The sequence below is a fragment of the Rana temporaria genome, chromosome 6, assembly GCF_905171775.1.
Source record: "Rana temporaria chromosome 6, aRanTem1.1, whole genome shotgun sequence".
Taxonomy (NCBI): Eukaryota; Metazoa; Chordata; class Amphibia; order Anura; family Ranidae; genus Rana; species Rana temporaria.
In genome coordinates, this window is record NC_053494.1 from 22,936,391 (window position 1) to 22,955,747 (window position 19,357).

The 19,357-nt window shown below is 46.2% G+C and overlaps 1 protein-coding gene across 1 annotated transcript in view; it reads left to right on the forward strand.

Annotated features, from left to right (window-relative positions):
• LMF1 (lipase maturation factor 1) overlaps positions 1 to 19,357 on the forward strand; it is a 395,063-nt gene that overhangs the window by 20,955 nt on the left and 354,751 nt on the right. Inside the window, exon 2 of the mRNA XM_040356447.1 lies at positions 1,222 to 1,531. Within this exon, the coding sequence (XP_040212381.1) occupies positions 1,222 to 1,531 (310 nt within the window). The remainder of the gene's footprint in view (positions 1 to 1,221; positions 1,532 to 19,357) is intronic.

Below are 19,357 nucleotides of genomic sequence, written 5' to 3' on the forward strand. Positions count from 1 at the left end.
GACAGGCGCTCTAATTTACATCCGACTGCCCATAGAGAGGAGCGGGCTCTGTCTGTGTCTGCTCTGCATAAGCGGAGCGGACACAGACCTATAATCTGCCTGTTTCGTGGAGATCAGATCCCCTGCTGCGCAAGTGGATCGCAGGCGGTGACCACCCCGTGTGAAAGGACCCCTAGAGCCGGTTCACACTGGGGCGACTCGTCCGGCGACTCAGCCGCCTGACGAGTCGCGTCCCATTCTATTCAATAGAACCGTTCTAATAGGAGCGACGCAAGTCGCTCCGACTTAGAAAAAGGTTCTTGTACGACTTTGGGGGCGACTTGCATTGACTTCTATACAGAAGTAATTTTGCAAGTTGCCTCTGAAGTCGTCTTCAGGACGCCTTGCCGGGTCGCCCCCGAAGCCGTGCCACCCCAGTGTAAACCGGCTCTTAGAGTTTGGCGTAGAATATGTAAATGACTAGATATGCCGATTCACGAACGTACGTGCGCCCGTCGCAGTAAAGATACGCCGTTTCCGTAAGAGGTACGCCGGCGTAAAGATAAAGCTGCCCCCTAGGTGGCCTAGCCAATGTTAAGTATGGCCGTCATTCCCGCATCGAAATTTGAAAATTTTACGTCGTTTGCGTCCGTGAATGGGGCTGGACCTAATTTACGTTCACGTTGAAACCAATACGTCCTTGCGGCGTACTTTGGAGCAATGCACACTGGGATATGTACACGGACGGCGCATTCGCCTTTCGAAAAAAACGTCAATCACGTCGGGTCACCATCCATTTACATAAAACACGCCCCCTCATTTGAATTAGGCACGCTTACGCCGGCCCCATTTACGCTACGCCGCCGTAACTTAGGAGGCAAGTGCTTTGTGAATACAGCACTTGCCTTTCTGACTTACGGCGGCGTAGCGGAAATACGATACGCTACGCCGCCGGAAAGATACACACAGGTACCTGAATCTAAGTAATTGCCCCCAACATTCTGAAGATGACTTGAAGATGGATTGGTAATTTTTTTCCCAGTATCTGTTAGAAAAACGTTGATGGAAAGAAAGTACTTATTTGGTGCCGTCAGGACTGAATAACAGAAAATTGTAATTAAGTTGAATAGGAAAACATTTTTTTAGTCTGCAGAAGTGGGACGCCATCTTGTCATCTGTATGCACAGTACAATGTCATATTTATCCCGCTCCTGATCTCACATTCTTCTTTCTCTCTTTCAGTTGTAGCATTCCTGGTGGCTTTTAATCAGAACAAGCAGCTGATTGGGGAGAAGGGTCTGCTGCCATGTAAACTCCACCTGGGGAACATCAAAGAGTACTTTGGAGGTAAGATTGGCGTGGAGGCCTTGAGTTATGCCCCCACAGTCCTCTGGCTCCTAGACTGGACACACATGGATACCCACCTAGATAACATTGCTCTGGCCGGCCTCGGGATTTCAGCTTTCATTATCTTTACTGGACGTGCCAACATGATCCTGATGACAACTCTGTGGATTCTCTATCACTCGCTGGTGGCCGTGGGACAGAGATGGTGAGTTTTATCCTGATACTTGGGGAGCTTAAAGCTAAACTCCAGGCAAACTGCTTAACATACAAATGGAACACATATAATATATTGTTCATCCAGTCCTGAGATTCTCACATCTTGGTTATTCGGCACAGCTAGGCTGATGACACCATTTGCTCTTTTGCAGTAAATGAATACAGTGGTGTCACCTCCCCAGCCTGCTGACTAGACAGTGAAAAAGCGTCAGAAGGCTGATAAGGCTATGGCTCATCCATGTCTCTATGGAACTTGCTTTTTACACTTGTCCAAATCATTTGGTGGAGGGGAGATTATAATGTGAGGTTGTTTTTCAGGGGTTGGACTTGGCCCCTTAGTTCCAGTGAAGGGAACTCTTAGGCCGCGTACACACGAGAGGATCGATCCACGGAAACGGTCCGGGGGACAGATTTCCAGCGGACAAATGTTTCTTAGCATGCTAAGAAACATGTCCGCTGGGAAGCTGTCCGGCGGACATGTCAGCTGGTTAGTACGTCTAACCAGCGGACAGAAATCCCGCGCATGCATCGAATTGATTCGACGCATGCATGGAAGCATTGAACTTGCGCGATAGAGAACTTCGGTGTTGTCTACGTCACCACGTTCTCTGTCCGCGTGGATTTCGGTTTGATGGTGTGTACAGCCATCAGACCGAAATCTCCCAGCGGACATGTCCGATGAAAACGGTCCGGCGGACCGTTTTCATCGGACTGTTCACTCGTCTGTACGGGGCCTCAAAGCGGTGTTCCAGCTAAATTTTTTTTTTTTTTAAAGTCAGCAGCTACAAACACTGTAGCTGTTGACTTTTAACCACTTAAGACCCGGACCGATGTGTTCGCCGCAATGTCACGGTCACAGTAAAAAATCGCAAATCGCCGCCAATACTAGTAAAAAAATGTATATAATAAAAATGCCATAAATCTATCACCTATTTTGTAGACGCTATAACTTGTGCGCAAACCAATCAATATACGATTATTGCGATTTTTTTTTTTTACCAAAAATATGTAGAAGATATAGCGCAAAGAATAAAAACCGCAGAGATGATCAAATACCACCAAACGAAAGCTCTATTTGTGGGGGGAAAAAAAATAAAGATTTAGTTTGGGTACAGTGTTGCATGACCACGCAATTGTCATTTTAAAGTGCAGGAAGGGGGTGAAAATGCCCTGTATGGAAGGGGTTAAGGACCTTGCCCCTTTTTGCGATTCGGTACTGCGTCTCTTTAACTGACAGTTGCGCGGTTGTGCGACGTGGCTCCCAAACAAAATTTGCGTCCTTTTCTTCCCACAAATAGAGCTTTCTTTTGGTGGTATTTGATCACCTGCGGTTTTTATTTTTTGCGCTATAAACAAAAATAGATTCAATATGTTTTACTTTTTTCTATAATAAATATCCCCAAAAAAGATATATAAAAAAAAAAATGTTCCTCAGTTTAGGCGGATACGTATTCTTCTACCTATTTTTGGTAAAAAAAAAATCGCAATAATCGTTTATCGATTTGTTTGCTCAAAATTTATAGCGTTTACAAAATAGGTGATAGTTTAATGGCATTTTTATTAATAATTTTTTTTTTTACTACTAATGGCAGGAATCATCGATTCTTTTTGTGACTGCGACATTATGGCGGACACATCGGACAATTTTGACACATTTTTTGGACCATTGTCATACAGAAAGTTGATTTTTGGGTGAACCTCCGCTTTAAATATAAACTTGTATTCATTTGTGTATTTTATGTCTGCCTGGAGTTTAGCTGTAACGGACATGTTTTTCTGTGGATGTTGTGAAATGTGATTTCCTTTATTTTAAAAAGAAACGTACTTTTATTGAGTAACACAATATACATAATCTACTGCTGAGCAATTATTTTCTGTATAGTGTTTTAGATTTTTTTTTATTATTTTTATTTTTTTACATCCACTGCTTCTGTAAAAAAATTGATGCAAGCCTTACCGGGTTCTTTTTTGCAAACTGACTGCTAGATGGGTCTGCCTTCATTACCACAAGTCTCATGCCGCGTACACACGGTCATTTTTCGGCATGAAAAAAACTTTGTTTTTCAGCATGTCCAAAAAACAATGTTTTTCCAACTTCATCATTAAAAACGACGTTGCCTACACACCATTGCTTTTAAAAAATGATGAACAAAGCGCGGTGACGTACGACACGTACGACGGCACTCTAAAGGGGAAGTTCTATTCGCCTTTGGGCGGCTTTAGCTGATTCCTTGTTCGTAAAAGACGATTTGCGCTTTCCTGTCTGTTACAGCGTGATGAATGTGCTTACTCCATTATGAACGGTAGTTTTACCAGAACGAGCGCTCCCGTCTCATAACTTGCTTCTGAGCATGCGCGGGTTTAAAACGTTGTTTTAGCCCACACACGATCATTTTTTACAACCCGAAAAATGACATAGTTTAAAACGACGTTAAAAAATGCAGCATGTTCGATTTTTTTTTTTTTGTCGTTTTTCAGAAGATGAAAAACGATGTGCAGCCCACACACCATCATTTTAAAATCATTTCTTTCATGCCGAAAAATTATCGTGTGTACGCGGCATCAGTGTTACATATGTCTGAATATTCAGAAAAACGAAGCTTCTCGTGAGGATGCCTGTCATTTGATTGCAAACTCTGTGCACAGGAATTTCTGGGAATAGTTTGCATCACAAGACCAAACATTTTTTAGGCGCGTTCTGTAAGCAAACTTTGTACAGAGTGACCAAGTATTGCCGTCATTTCAGGAAAGTGGGATTTGGAAAATCTTGGTTCCCGAGTCATGACTCTGAAGCCTCGTACACACGCTCGGTTTACTCGGCAACAACCAGCAAGAAAACTGCTGGCAGAGCTTTCTTGCCGAGTATACCGAGCGTGTGTACGAGGCTTTCAGGTTTCTCGTCAAGAAAACTGCCTAAAATCTCGACGAGAAAAACTGGAGAACATGTTCTCTATTTTCTCGTCGTGAGAATCTGGGCAGTGTTTTCCTGCCGAGAAACCCGAGAGTGTGTATTCCAGGGGTTGACAAATTTGCTTGGAATCTAGGAGCCAGGTAAAAAAGTTAGGAGCCAGAAAACGCGCCCCGTCCCGACGAGCTTGCGCGCAGAAGCGAACACATACGTGATCAGCGCCCGCATATGTAAACGGTGTTCAAACCACACATGTGAGGTATCGCCGCGATTGGTAGAGCGAGAGCAATAATTCTAGCCCTAGACCTCCTCTGTAACTCAAAACATGCAACCTGTAGATTTTTTTTAAACGTCGCCTATGAAGATTTTAAAGGGGAAAAGTTTGTCGGCATTCCACGAGCGGACGCAATTTTGAAGCGTGACATGTTGGGTATGAATTTACTGGGCGTAACATTATCTTTCATAATATAAAAAAAAATGGGGATAATTTTACTGTTGTCTTATTTTTTAATGAAAAAAAAAGTGTCATTTTTTCACAAAAAAAGTGCGCTTGTAAGACTGCTGCGCAAATACGGCGTGACAGAAAGAATTGCAACGATCGCCATTTTATTCTCTAGGGTGTTAGGATAAAAAATATATATAATGTTTGGGGGTTCTAATTAGAGGGAAGAAGATGGCAGTGAAAATAGTGAAAAACAACATTAGAATTGCTGTTTAACTTGTAATGCTTAACTTGTAATACCAACGGCCACCACCAGATGGCGCCAGCTCACATCTGGTGGTAATAACTTGTAATACCAACGGCTCACCACCAGATGGCCCCAGCTAAAAAAAAAATAAAAATTTTTTTTTTTTTTTTTTTTTTTTTTTTTGCCCCCTTCCAATTCAAGTCGCCAGGACCCTATTTCTAGTCGCCATGGCGACCTGGCGCCCGGGATTTGTCGAGTCCTGGTGTATTCTTACCTGTCGCCGTGGAAACCTGCGCACGCTCGAAATTACTTTGACGCATGCGCGGTAGCTTCCTAGGCATAGATAGGGTGCAGCAAGATGGCGGCGACGGAATGTGACGAGGTCATGCTTGTCGTACGCGATGACGTCACTGCGTTCTTGCCATTCAAAGAACGACGGTTCTTTTAAAAGGAGAGTCTGTACACTCAGGCAGCAAGAGATTCTTGCAAAGAATCTTGTCAGGAAAAACAAGGGTTTTTTCCTGACGAGATTCTGGCCCGTGTGTACGGGGCTTGAGGCGAGGATCTCCAAACTTTTCAAAGAAAGGGACCCGTTTACTGTCCTTCAGACTTTAGGGGAGCCGGATTGTGACCAGTGGGGGTAAAAAATGTTTTGCACCCAAGTGTGAAGAAACATGGCCTAATACCCATACACACGATCCGAATATCGTATGACAGACCGTACGACTTTTTTCGCTTAATAGTCTCAAGTAGAAATTAAATAGGTTATCAAAGTCAAGAAAATTCTCGTACGACAGAAAAAAAAATCGGAAGTGATGTCATGTGTTGTAATTTCTATGTATTGTATTTTTGGACGACAACTGTACTGACTAGGGTTGTCCCGATACTAATACTAGTACTGGTATCGGGACCGATACGGAGCATTTGTGCGAGTACTTGTACTAGCGCAAATGATCCCTATGCTTCACCCGATTACGTTTTTTTTCACCCGAGAGCGGGCGGAGAGGAGGCTGAGATGGGCAGAGAGCAGAGCAGTCCTCGGTATGTAAAATATGTCACTAATTGAGGAGAGGAGAGCTGCTGCCGCTCCCGCCGTCTAGTTGATCAGCGTGCGGGGAACATAACAGCTTTCATTTCAATAGCTGTGTGTTCCCCGCCGCGTGTCGTCATATATAGCCCCTCCCCCTTGTCCGGGCACTTTGATAGATAACCCATCCCAGGATTGGACGGGTGATCTGTCTATCAAAGTACCCGGACAAGGGGGTGGGGCTATATATGATGACGCGCGGCGGGGAAAACACAGCTATTGAAATTACAGATGTTATGTTCCCCCGCATGCTGATCAACTAGGCGGTGGGGGGGCTTTCTCTTTGCCTAGGTAGGCCACTGGAGACCTACACATGGCTGCATTTGGGGACACAAGGCTGCATTTGGGGACACAAGGCTGCATTTGGGGACACAAAGCTACACATGGCTGCATTTGGGGACACAAGGCTGCATTTGGGGACGTGGCTGCATTTGGGAACACATGGCTGCATTTGAGGACACATGGCTGCATTTGGGGACACAAAGCTACACATGGCTGCATTTGGGGACACAAGGCTGCATTTGGGGACACAAAGCTACACATGGCTGCATTTGAGGACACATGGCTGCATTTAGGGACACAAAGCTACACATGGCTGCATTTGGGGACACAAGGCTGCATTTGGGGACACAAAGCTACACATGGCTGCATTTGGGGACACAAGGCTGCATTTGGGGACACAAAGCTACACATGGCTGCATTTGGGGACACAAGGCTGCATTTGGGGACACAAAGCTACACATGGCTGCATTTGGGGACACAAGGCTGCATTTGGGGACACGTGGCTGCATTTTTAAAAAAAGTATCGGTAATCGGTATCGGCGAGTACATGAAAAAAAGTATCGGTACTTGTACTCAGTCCTAAATAAGTGGTATCGGGACAACCCTAATACTACGATCTAGCATCGTATGAGGAAAATTTTCGTGCATGTCCGATAAAATATTATCGGATGAACTGTCATAATCGACTCTCGAAAGCTCTGTGCTAACGATCTAATTATCGTATGATTCTTCCTCGGATGACATTTTTCGTTTGGGATTCGGATCGTGTGTACGGGCCATTAGGGTTGGTGGTCATTAGGAGGACGAGTAATACTTCATCATTGGTTTCAGTGGCAGGAATAATGCCCCATTGTTGTGTCAGTGGGAGGAATAGTGCCCCATCTTTGGGGTCAATGGGAGGAATAGTGCCCCATCTTTGGGGTCAATGGGAGGAATAGTGCCCCATCTTTGGGGTCAATGGGAGGAATAGTGCCCCATCTTTGGGGTCAATGGGAGGAATAGTGCCCCATCTTTTGGGTCAATAGGAGAAATAGTGCCACATCATTGGGGTCAATATGAGGAATAATTCCCCGTTGTCGTTGTCAGTAATAAGAATTATGCCCCGTTTAGGGAGGAATAATGTCTTGCTTTAGTGGGAAGAAAAGTGCTCCAAGGGCCGGATAAAGGCGAGTATAGGGCCCTATCCGGCCCCCCGGGCCGCAGTTTGGAGACCACTGCTCTATAGTAACCCAGGACAGCCAATGAGGAAACAACTTTTTATTAGTCTGACAAAAACCACTAAAAGCCAAATGGCCCCTGTGGGTTATTGCTCTGGTCTCGCCCTTCCTCTCTATTCCTAAATAAAGATTGTGGTGTCTCTCTTTACTTTTCACCTGTTAGTCCATGACTTTTTGTGAGACCATCTGGGGATCAGCAGGTACAGTGACAGCAGCTGGTCCCTAGCAGGACAAGCCGCACAGGCTTCCTACCCATTGTGACAAGGCAAATATTAAACAGGAAATTCGTTTTTTTTATTATTTTTTTTAGAGAAGGAAAAGCCAAGTGAAATCTTCTAATTTCTGGTGCTCAGTGGTGTGTGATCGCGCCTTTCATTACACGCAGTGAACGGGTCAGCGGCGAGGAGAGCACATTATTATTATTGTGCACGCACTGTAACACCATCTTGTATGATGGGCAGTTTTATCATTGTGTCCCAGCATGTGGATCACCCGGATCTTCTGAAGAAAGAGGACCGCTCCCTTTTCCAGAACGCCGTGCTGATTGACACTTCACATCCCCTCCTGCTCGCTAAAGCAGGATTCATATCGCTTCTGCGGGATCGCATGAGTGCTCTTGTTATTGGTTTTCTCAGAGCACGCTTAGCTGCTCACAGGTGGGATAGGGCCGGCTCTCTCTCTCTGGAGTTTCTGGATATTTGTGGAAAAGTGCAGGTTTTAAAGCGAACCTGCCAGCCGTATTAAAGTGTACTTAAAGGGGAGTTCCAGCCAATTTGTATGTTTATTAAAAGTCAGCAGCTACAAAAAGTATAGCTGCTGGCTTTTAATAAACAGACACTTACCTGCTCCAGCGCTCCAGCGACGCGCCGGCCGGGACTCCGCTCCTCTCCCCCCCTCCCCGGCCGGCGTCTTCATTCTCAGTGTGGGCACCCGGCCGTGACAGCTTTCGGTTTCACGGCCGGGCACCCACTGCGCATGCGCGAGCGGCACTGCGCATGCGTGCGCGGCCCGGCGCTGCGCCGTGTAATTGGCCAGGAGATCGCCTAGGACCTGTGACGTGTCCTAGGCGATCGCCTACAGCAGCCCCTTCCTGTAGGCGATTAAGCTTAGTCGCCTACAGGAAGGAGGAAGTGGGACAGGAAGTCCCACTCTTGCTGAAGCCCCCACTCCCCCCCCCAAAAAATGACATGCCAAATGTGGCATGTAAGGGGGTGAGGAGTGGGATAAGCGGAAGTTCAAATTTGGGTGGAACTCCTCTTTAAAGTGATATTAAAGGTTCCCCAAAGGTGCTCCACTGTGCAGTTCGTTTTGCACAGAGTGGCCCCCGAACATCCTGTTCTGAGGTCCCACGGCGGCTCTTGCGGCTCCTCCCCGCATTAGATAACCCCCTCTGAGAAGCTCTCTCCAGAGGGGGTGAACTTGCGGGTGCGTTCCTGTGTCATACACTCAGCGTCCATAGACGCTGAGTGTATGACTCGCCCCCGGCGCCCGCGTCATTGGATTTGATTGACGGCTTTGAGAGCCAATGGCTGCGATGCTATCAATCAACGCTGGATCGCGCCCACGGAAATTTGGGGCTTGGTTAAGTAAAACAAGGACACTGCAAGGTGTTTTTTCACCCTAAGGCCCCTTTCAGACGGACGGCTGTTTTGCCGAAGTAAAAAGCACTACCAATGTTTTGTGAAATTCAAGGCTCCAGGCACTGCGATTAGCTGCATTTGCACATTGCGATTACATGCGTTTACGTGCGTTTAATTGCGGCCACGTTTAGCTGCGGTATTCATTTCCATAGCAACCCTTTTTATTTTTTGGGATTATGATGTGCTTCCTGTTCTTCTTCTTTTTTTTTTTTTTCAACGCTGCTATCCGCAGTTGACAAAAAAGACTTCGATTACCTGCGGTTATGTGCATATAGCTGCGCTACATCGCACCTGGACGCATTCAATTCTATTTTTTCTATTCGCACCAAACCGCATGTAACGAAATCGCACGCAAACGTGTGTGAATGGGGCCATAGGAAAACATTGTGTGCTTTTAGCTGCGCTAGAAAAATAGAAAATCCGCAGCTAAAAGCACCATTCTATCCGTCCGTCTGAAAGGGGCCTTATGCATAGGATGCAATAAGGTGAAAAAACGCGAGGGTTTACAACCCCTTTAAGTCCCAACATGGGTTCACATTTCCGCAGGTAACACAAACCACATTGACATGCATTACTTAGTGCGTTTATGTGCATTGAGTTAAAGCAGTGCATTTATTTGAATAGACTCCCTTACGTTGAAAGACCTCGAACACACGGGTGTACTTTTTTTTATCGTACTTACCCAGTTGGATGCTGATTCTGTCCCCCGCCAGTCCTAACACTGAGAAGCGAGCGATCAAATGCAGCCAATCGCTCGGTTTTCAGAGCTCCCTGAGCAGTGAGCCGAAGACTGACAGTCAGCAGCTCTCTGCTCTGCCCCCCCCCACGCTCACTGGAGTGCTGGGTTGTGGAGGGAGCGACCGACTCAGGCTCTCAGGCTGAGCTGGGTGCCAGTCCAGGCATATGGGCGGATGCTGACTTCATTGTCACAATCTTGCCCGATCTGTGCCTTGTGGTGTGTTACCGAAACACAAGATCTCCATTTTCCCCTCTGACAGAACGACAGTCTGCCTTGTTTACATAGGCAGACCGCCGTTCTGCCTTTCCTGAGAATGATTGGCTCCCGCTGTGTCCATTTACAGCAGGAGTGGGTTGCCGGCAGTGCGCGCCCCAGACCCAGTGCACGAAACCATGTACAGGTACGTGATTTTGCACAGGAAGGCCATCCTGATGCACTATATATGCGTGGGTCAGTCCAGAAGTGGTTTAAAATCCATCCTTGCTCCCCAGAAGGTGACGTCTAGGTGCTTGGAATTTGCCCTCCTTTCTCTCTCCCCTTACACACCACTCTCAGCTTCCTTTTTGTCCCTTGCTCCTGGTCTCCTCTCCTTTTTCTCCCTCCAGGTTCTCTCCCTCCCCGTTCCCCCATTTACCGTATATACTCGAGTATAAGCCGAGTTTTTCAGCACATTTTGTTGTGTTTGAATATGCGCATTATACTCGAGTCACCTTTTTGCGCCTGATCTCCCGGACTTTGGGGACCCAGTACCAGCCTGGCACACTCTTCTTCTACCAGTGTGCAAAGTTTATTGTCCGGGGGACCTACGGCCGGGGAGCACTGAATTTTTAAAGCCGGGCACCCCTTCCATAGACTCCCATGTTAAACGGTAATTTCTCTGGTGACTTTGGGGACCCGGTACCAGCCTGGCCGTAGGTCCCCTGGACCCCAAACTTGGCACACATTTAGCCCCACTCTTCTACAAGTGTGCAAAGTTTATTGCTTGGGGGACCTATGGCTGGGGAGCACCGTTTTTTTTTTTTTTAAAGCCGGGCACCCCTTCCATAGACTCCTATGTTAAACGTCAGTCTAGGCAAGGGCACAGTGAGGCATGGGCACAGTGAGGCATGCACATGGACAAAGTGAGGCACAGTGAGGCATGCAGATGGACACCCAAGGCTTATACTTTTTTTTTTTAAACCCAGGGCACCCCTTCCATACACTCCTATGTTAAACGCCAGTCTAGGCATGGGCACAGTGAGGCATGGGCACAGTGAGACATGGGCACAGTGAGGCATGCACATGGACACAGTGAGGCATGGGCACAGTGAGGCATGCACATGGACACAGTGAGGCACAGTGAGGCATGCAGATGGACACCCAAGGCTTATACTTTTTTTTTTTTAAACCCGGCCACCCCTTCCATAGACTCCTATGTTAAACGTCATTCTAGGCATGGTCACAGTGAGGCATGGGCACAGTGAGACATGGTTACAGTGAGGCATGCACATGGACACAGTGAGGCATGGGCACAGTGTGGCATGGGCACAGTGAGGCATGCACATGTACACAGTGAGGCACAGTGAGGCATGCAGATGGACACCCAAGGCTTATACTTTTTTTTTTAAACCCGGGCACCCCTTCCATAGACTCCTATGTTAAATGTCAGTCTAGGCATGGGCACAGTGAGGCATGCACATGGGCACAGTGAGGCATGCACATGGACACAGTGAGGCATGCACATGGACACAGTGAGGCATGGGCACAGTGAGACATGGGCACAGTGAGGCATGCAGATGGACACCCTAGGCTTATTCTCAAGTCAATACATTTTCCCATTTTTTTGTGGTAAAATTAGGTGCCTCGGCTTATACTCAAGTATATACGGTAAGTTGTTCCTTTATAAGGGATGGTACTACACTGGATCGCTGATGCTTTTTGTGCTTCCGTTTCTTTCTTTTGCATATCGGCTGAACGCATTTATCGTCATGGATGACGATGTATATAACCATTGGATAACCGTATCTACCCTTTTTTTTGACGTGCCCAATTGTATGTTGCCTTTTATTTGTATACTATTTCTATACTTCATAAAAACGTTCACTTGTTAAAAAAACAATAAAACGATTGATTTTAGATATTACATAAACTTTACTGATTCAACCTATTTGACATCTTACCTTCGATTTTGAGTTCATGAAAACAAATACAAACATAAGGCTGAAATGTAACGCACACAGACCCTAGACGGAACATAGAGCGTGCTCAGTCACGTTCCCTATTAATTGCCCGGGTCCATGTCCTTTCATGTGTCACTTCTCCTTGGCCCGGCACACAGAGCTGCCTTTGTTTTAATTCTTGTTTTGCACAGACTGGAGATAGAGAACAAAAAGGGAAGCAGATTATCACTGAGACTTTGAAAGTCAACATTCTGGGCTCATGGGGGGTCATCCTTCCTGCGAAGGGAAGAGGCTTTGGGGGAGACTTCCTGTGTCATTGGCGAGAGAAGGGGGATCAGTTTCAAAGCTACGGTCACCCCCGTCTCTATTTTTGCCTTCTGGAACGTTGGTGGTACTGTGCCAGTTTCGTTGTTCCAGGAGCCAAAGGGTGCACCGTTACCCTGACAACTGAACATGTGACAGTTCAAAGACGGTCGTACTGCGTATTTTTTTTTTTTCTTTACAGTCTGTAGCTGGTATATTTGGTATTAAACTCAATTTTATCTTTTTTTCCCCATAATACAGAATATATGCCATTCAGTATACAGTAGAAAAAAGGAACATATCATTAGATATTAAAGCACAAGGGAATAAGATATAATTCTTATACAATGATATGCTGCCGGACAATATTGTGCCAATTTTATCTTTAACGCAGACATTAAAGGGGCGTTCCAGTCAGTTTTCATGTTTATTAAAAGTCAGCAGCTACAAAAAGTGTAGCTGCTGGCTTTTAATAAACAGACACTCCCCTGCTCCACGTTCCAGCGACGCGCCGGCCGGGGCTCCGCTCCTCTCCCCCCCTCTCCGGCCGGCGTTTTCATTCCAAGTGTGGGCACCCGGCTGTGACAGCTTTCGGCTTCACGGCCGGGCACCCACTGCGCATGCGCGAGCGTCGCTGCGCCATGCAATTGGACAGGCGATCGCCTGGGACCTGTCTCGTGTCCCAGGTGATCGACTACAGGGAGGGGCTGCCAAAAGGCGATTAAGCTTAATCGCCTTTGCAGCCCCTCGCGGAAGGAGGAAGTGGGACAGGAAGTCCCACTCCTCCTTAAGCCCCCACTCCCCCCCCCCCCCCAAAAAAAAATGACATGCCAAATGTGGCATGTAAGGGGGCGAGGAGTGGATTAAGCAGAAGTTCCACTTTTGGGTGGAACTCCGCTTTAAAGTGTATGTCTGGGTAATGGAAAAAACACACGCGTATAATTTACTAAACCTGGAGAGTGCAAAATCTGGTGCCGCTGTGCATAGAAACCAATCAGCTTCCAGGTTTTATGGTCACAGCTTAATTGAACAAGCTGAAGCTAGAATCTGATTGGCTGCCATGCACAGCTGCACCAGATTTTGAATACTCCAGTTTTAGTAAATCTCCCCCCATATAGTCTATCTCTGGATGCACATTTCCTCCTATTGAAGCCCAACTCTAGGAAGCTTGAAAACGACCCCTTGCCGTGGGGCTGCCTTGTACTAATGGGGGTTATTGCTTGTTCAGTCTAGGGAAGTGTAAAAGTGAAGAAACTTCAAGCTCAACTTGCAGTGCCTTGAAAAAGTATTCACACCCCTTGAAAGTTTCCACATTTTGTCATGTTGCAACCAAAAACTTAAAGCGGAGGTTCACCCGCACATGACACTATTTCCCCCTTAGATTCCTGCTCGTTTTGTCTAGGGGAATCAGCTATTTGTTTTAAAATATGATCCGTACTTACCCGTTTTCGAGATGCATCTTCTCCGCCGCTTCCGGGTATGGGCTGCGGGACTGGGCGTTCCTATGTTGATTGACAGTCTTCCGTGAGGCTTCCGACGGTCGCATCCATCGCGTCACGATTTTCCGAAAGAAGCCGAACGTCGGTGCGCAGGCGCAGTATAGAGCCGCACCGAAGTTCGGCTTCTTTCGGCTACTAGTGACGCGATGGATGCGACCGTCTGAAGCCTCTCGGAAGAATGTCAATCAACATAGGAACGCCCGCTCCCGAAGACCCATACCCGGAAGCGACGGAGAAGATGCATGTCGAAAACGGTAAGTACGGATCATATTTTAAAACAACTAGCCGATTCCCCTAGACAAAACGAGCAGGAATCTAAGGGGAAAAGATACAAAAAAAAAATCATTGGGTGAACTCCCGCTTTAATTGTATTTTATTAGGATTTTATGTGATGGACCAACACAAAGTGGAAGGAAAATTATACATTTTCAGCTTTCAGCGCGGTCACTCTTTAAACGACAATTGCGCGGTCATGCAACACTGTACCCATATGACATTTTTATATTTTTTTCCCCTACAAATAGAGCTTTCTTTTGGTGGCATTTGATCACCTCTTTTTATTAAAAAAGACAGTTTAAAAAAAAAAAAATACAAAACCGTTTTTTATTTTGTTATAACATTTTGCAAACAGGTAATTTTTCTCATTCCTAGATGTATGCTGATGAGGCTGCACTGATGGGCACCGATAAGGCGACACTGGTGGGCACTGATAGGTGGGCACTGAGAAGTGGCACTGAGATGGCAGTGATGGGCACTGATCGGCACTGGTAGGTGACAGTGATAGGCAGCACTGCTAGGTGGCACTGATTAGCACCACTGGTGGGCATTGATAGGTGGCACTTGTGGGCATTGATAGGTGGCACTGATTGCTGCCACTGTTAAGCACTGGTGGGCACTGATTGATGGCACTGTGGGCACTGGCAGGCGTCACTGGTGGGCACAGATGAGGCGGCTGTGTCTCTTTCTCTTCTGGACCGATGTCCCTTGCACAGAAGCCGGAGATCGCCTTTCTTCTCACATTGTCTGCGGGCTTTACTTGCTGCAGCTTAGCATTGCATGCTATTGCTGAGTCTGTGATCTACTAGGACCCCCAGATCCTTTTCCACCTTCAGTTCTCCCTCTAGCAAGTAGTTAGCAATCATATTTTTAGCCCCCCAAATGCATTACCTTACATATTTCAATATTGATTGTCATTGTAGTTGCCTTCCCCTCTAATTTTATTGAGGTCTTCCTGTAATGTTTTTACAGCATATCCTGTTGTGAAGTTATTGCTTTGCATCGTTTAGCATTTAGTAGAAAATACATATATACCATTTGCAACCATCAGGTGGCAGCGCTCAGTAGGGGTGTTTGCTTCTGTTGCTCCATAAAACAAGTCTACCATAAAAGAATGGGAGAATTTGAATTATACGGTTTCTGAATGACTCAGAGGAGGGACACAACCTCTCTTTCCCTCCTAGCCAATAGAGTTTACACAGGATATCAAGAAGCGCGAGGACAGTGTAGAGCAGGGATATGCAATTAGCGGACCTACAGATGTTGCAAAACTACAAGTCCCATCATGCCTCTGCCTCTGGGTGTCATGCTTGTGGCTGTCAGAGTCTTGCTATGCCTCATGGGACTTGTAGTTCTGCAACAGCTGGAGGTCCGCTAATTGCATATCCCTGGTGTAGAGTTTACTTATTCGAAATACCCAGTATGCTTTGCAAGGTGAGCGTCATGGTGCGTCATGGTGCAGCTTGCACCCATTTTTTTTTTTTTTTACATTTTATTGATAATGATAAATATAATATGTTCTAATTTACATAAAATTCAGTTAACAAACTTGTGAAATAAAAAAATGACCATAAACCGTAATAGAGAAGGGAAATTCTGGGGAAGGGAAACTTATTGGAAAGCAGTATATTTGTGGCTATAGAGAGGGAAACAGAGAGGCTTCCTGGATTTGTCTGGCTAGGACGGTTTATTGCATCTTCTCTATTTTCAGCTAGCGAGGCAAATCTGCCTGTGCTCACAGGTGCAGGACCATGTGCTCCTCCCAGGGAGCCCGCACCTGTCTATGGGCCCATCTGAAGACAGCCAAGAAGTTCTAGAGATCATCGAGGCTCTGCCGTATTTCCTTTTTTTAGACAGAAATGATTACTGACAACATCTTCCCTTATTTTTTCTGTTAAAGGGGTTGTAAAGGTTTGTTTTTTTATTTTCTTAATAGGTTCCTTTAACCACTTAAGACCCGGACCTTTAGGCAGCTAAAGGACCCGGCCAGTTTTTGCGATTCGGCACTGCGTCGCTTTAACTGACAATTGCGCGGTCGTGTGACGTGGCTCCCAAACAAAATTGGCGTCCTTTTTTTCCCACAAATACAGCTTTCTTTTGGTGGTATTTGATCACCTCTGTGGTTTTTATTTTTTGCGCTGTAAACAAAAATAGAGCGACAATTTTGAAAAAAAATGCATAATTTTTAACTTTTTGCTATAATAAATATCCCCCCCCAAAAATTATATATATATATATAAACATTTCCTCAGTTTAGGCCGATACGTATTCTTTGGTAAAAAAAATTGCAATAAGCGTTTATTGATTGGTTTGCGCAAAATTTATAGCGTTTACAAAATAGGGGATAGTTTTATTGCATTTTTTATTAATTTTTTTTTTTTTTACTACTAATGGCGGCGATCAGCGATTTTTTTTCCTGACTGCGACATTATGGCGGACACTTCGGACAATTTTGACACATTTTTGGGACCATTGTCATTTTCACAGCAAAAAATGCATTTAAAATGCATTGTTTACTGTGAAAATGACAATTGCAGTTTGGGAGTTAACCACAAGGGGGCGCTGAAGGGGGTTATGTGTGACCTCATGTGTGTTTCTAACTGTAGGGGGGTGTGGCTGTAGGTGTGACGTCATTGATTGTGGTTCCCTATATAAGGGAACACATGATTGATGACGGCGCCACAGTGAAGAACGGGAAGCTGTGTTTACACACGGCTCTCCCCGTTCTTCAGCTCCGGCGACCGATCGCGGGACTCCAGCGGCGATCGGGTCCCGCGGTCACGGAGCTTCGGACTGGGCACTTAAAGAGGACGTACCTGTACGTACATGTGCCCAGCCGTGCCATTCTGCCGACGTATATGTGCAGGAGGCGGTCCTTAAGCGGTTAAGCTAGTGCATTGTTGGTTCACTTACCTTTTCCTTTGATTTTCCTTCTAAATGTTTTCTTTCTTTGTCTGTCTGAATTTCTCACTTCCTGTTCCTCCTCAGTAAACTTGCCCCCATCATCCGAGCCGTTCTGGCTGGGGGTTAGTCAGCCAGAACAGCTTACTGAGGAGGAACAGGAAGTGAGAAATTCAGACAAAAAAAAAACACATTTAGAAGGGAAATCGAAGGAAAAGGTAAGTGAACCAACAATGCACTGGCTTAAAGGAACCAATTTAGAAAATTAAAAACAAACCTTTACTATTTAATATTTGTCTTTTTGCAGGTCAAAACAACAGGTTCACTTAGAGCAGGGGTCTCCAAACTGTGGCCCGAGGGCCGGATTTGGCCCTTTGCTAGCCTTCATCTGGCCCTTAGGGCAGTATTGCTTCCAATGATATGAGGCACTATTCCTTCCAATGGCACCAACAATGGGGAACTATTTCTTAGACTGATAGCAATGATGGAGCACTATTCCTCCTCCTACTGCCCACCAACACTGGGGCCATGTTTATTCTCACTGATGCTCGGCCCTGGGGCATTTTGGACCCCACCCGGCCCCCCTGAAGTCTGAAAGACCGTAAACTGTCCCTTTGCTTGAAAAGTATGGAGACCCCTGACTTATGGCCCGGACACACGATCCAAATATCGTACGACTTTTTTCGCTTAATAGTCGCAAGTAAAATGAAATCGGTTATTAAAGTCACGAAAATTCTCGTACGACCGAAAAAATTAATCGGAAGTGATGTCATGTGTTGTAATGTATTTGTATTGTATTGTCGGACGACAACTGTACTGACTAAACGAAAATCATACGATCTTACATCGTGCGAGGAAAATTTTCGTGCATGTCCGATCGAATAATATCGGATGAACGGTCGTGATCGGCTCTCGAAAGTAGTGTACACGCGATCCGAAAATCGTACGATTCTTCATCGGACGATCGTTTTCGTCCGATATTCGGATCGTGTGTACGGGCCATTAGAGCCTACTTGGTCTATGTTGAAGTTAAAGGCCAAGACCACCTTTTGGACCATGATTCATATTATACCCATATTTAGTACATAACGCTCCCCAACCATCCTTCCCTTTTACCTGAATTGTAGGGTGCATTTTCTTGAGGATTTTTTGTTATTTTTTGAGATTCGTGTGTTACCAAAGTCAGGGAACGATGAATGGAACTTCTTTTAAGTCCCATCTGCCACCGCAGCACAGGAACTCCGCAGAGTACTCCGACAGCAGGACAGCAATTGTCAGGGCAGGACTTAAAGTGGTGGGGGGGCTTGAGTGTTGATTGAGGGGCCCCCTGGAGCCGAGAAGCGGGGGGGCGGTCGAAGTTGTTGAGTGGGGGTGGGGGGGGGGGGGGTTCCTGCCTAGATCGATGCTGATCGAAGTTGTTGAGGGGGGCTAGGGGGGTGCCGCCAAGATCGAAGCTGTTGAGCGGGGGGCTGCCACCGTTCGGAGCTCTTGAGCGGGGGGGGTCGCCAATTGATTATAGTTGTTGAGGGGGGGGCTGCCGATCGTAGTTGCTGAGCGGGGGGGTGGAGGGGACTTCTTACCTCTTTATCAGCAGCGGCATGGCTCTTCCTGCTTCCTCCTCCCGGGGACCCCTATTGGGCAGGGCCCATTGGCTTGAGCCCAGTCAAGCCCAATGGTAAGTCCGGCCCTGGCAATTGTAGAAGATCCGCACTTCCTCCAACCCCATAACAGAAGCTTCGTACCTCCATATAGACCTGAGGATGGGGGTAAACACTACCAACTTGTGCGAAAACTAAAGTCTCATACAAGATTTCATATGTTAACATTAAAGCAGTAGTAAACTTTTGAACTTGTACCTACAGGTAAGCCTATAATAAGGCTAATGTAGGTACAGTAAATATCTCCTAAACTTGCATTGTTTAGGAGATTTCCACACTGGATGTAGCCGGTAACGTCATTGGCGCATGCGTTCTATAGGGCAGTACCGTCAGAGGTCTGTGCCGTAAACCGCGACTCCCATGGGCATGCGCAGGAATTACATCATCGCGGCTCAGCCATTAAGACTAAAGTTAGCAAACCTGGAAAGAAGACCGGGGAAGATGGAAGGCCTGTCCG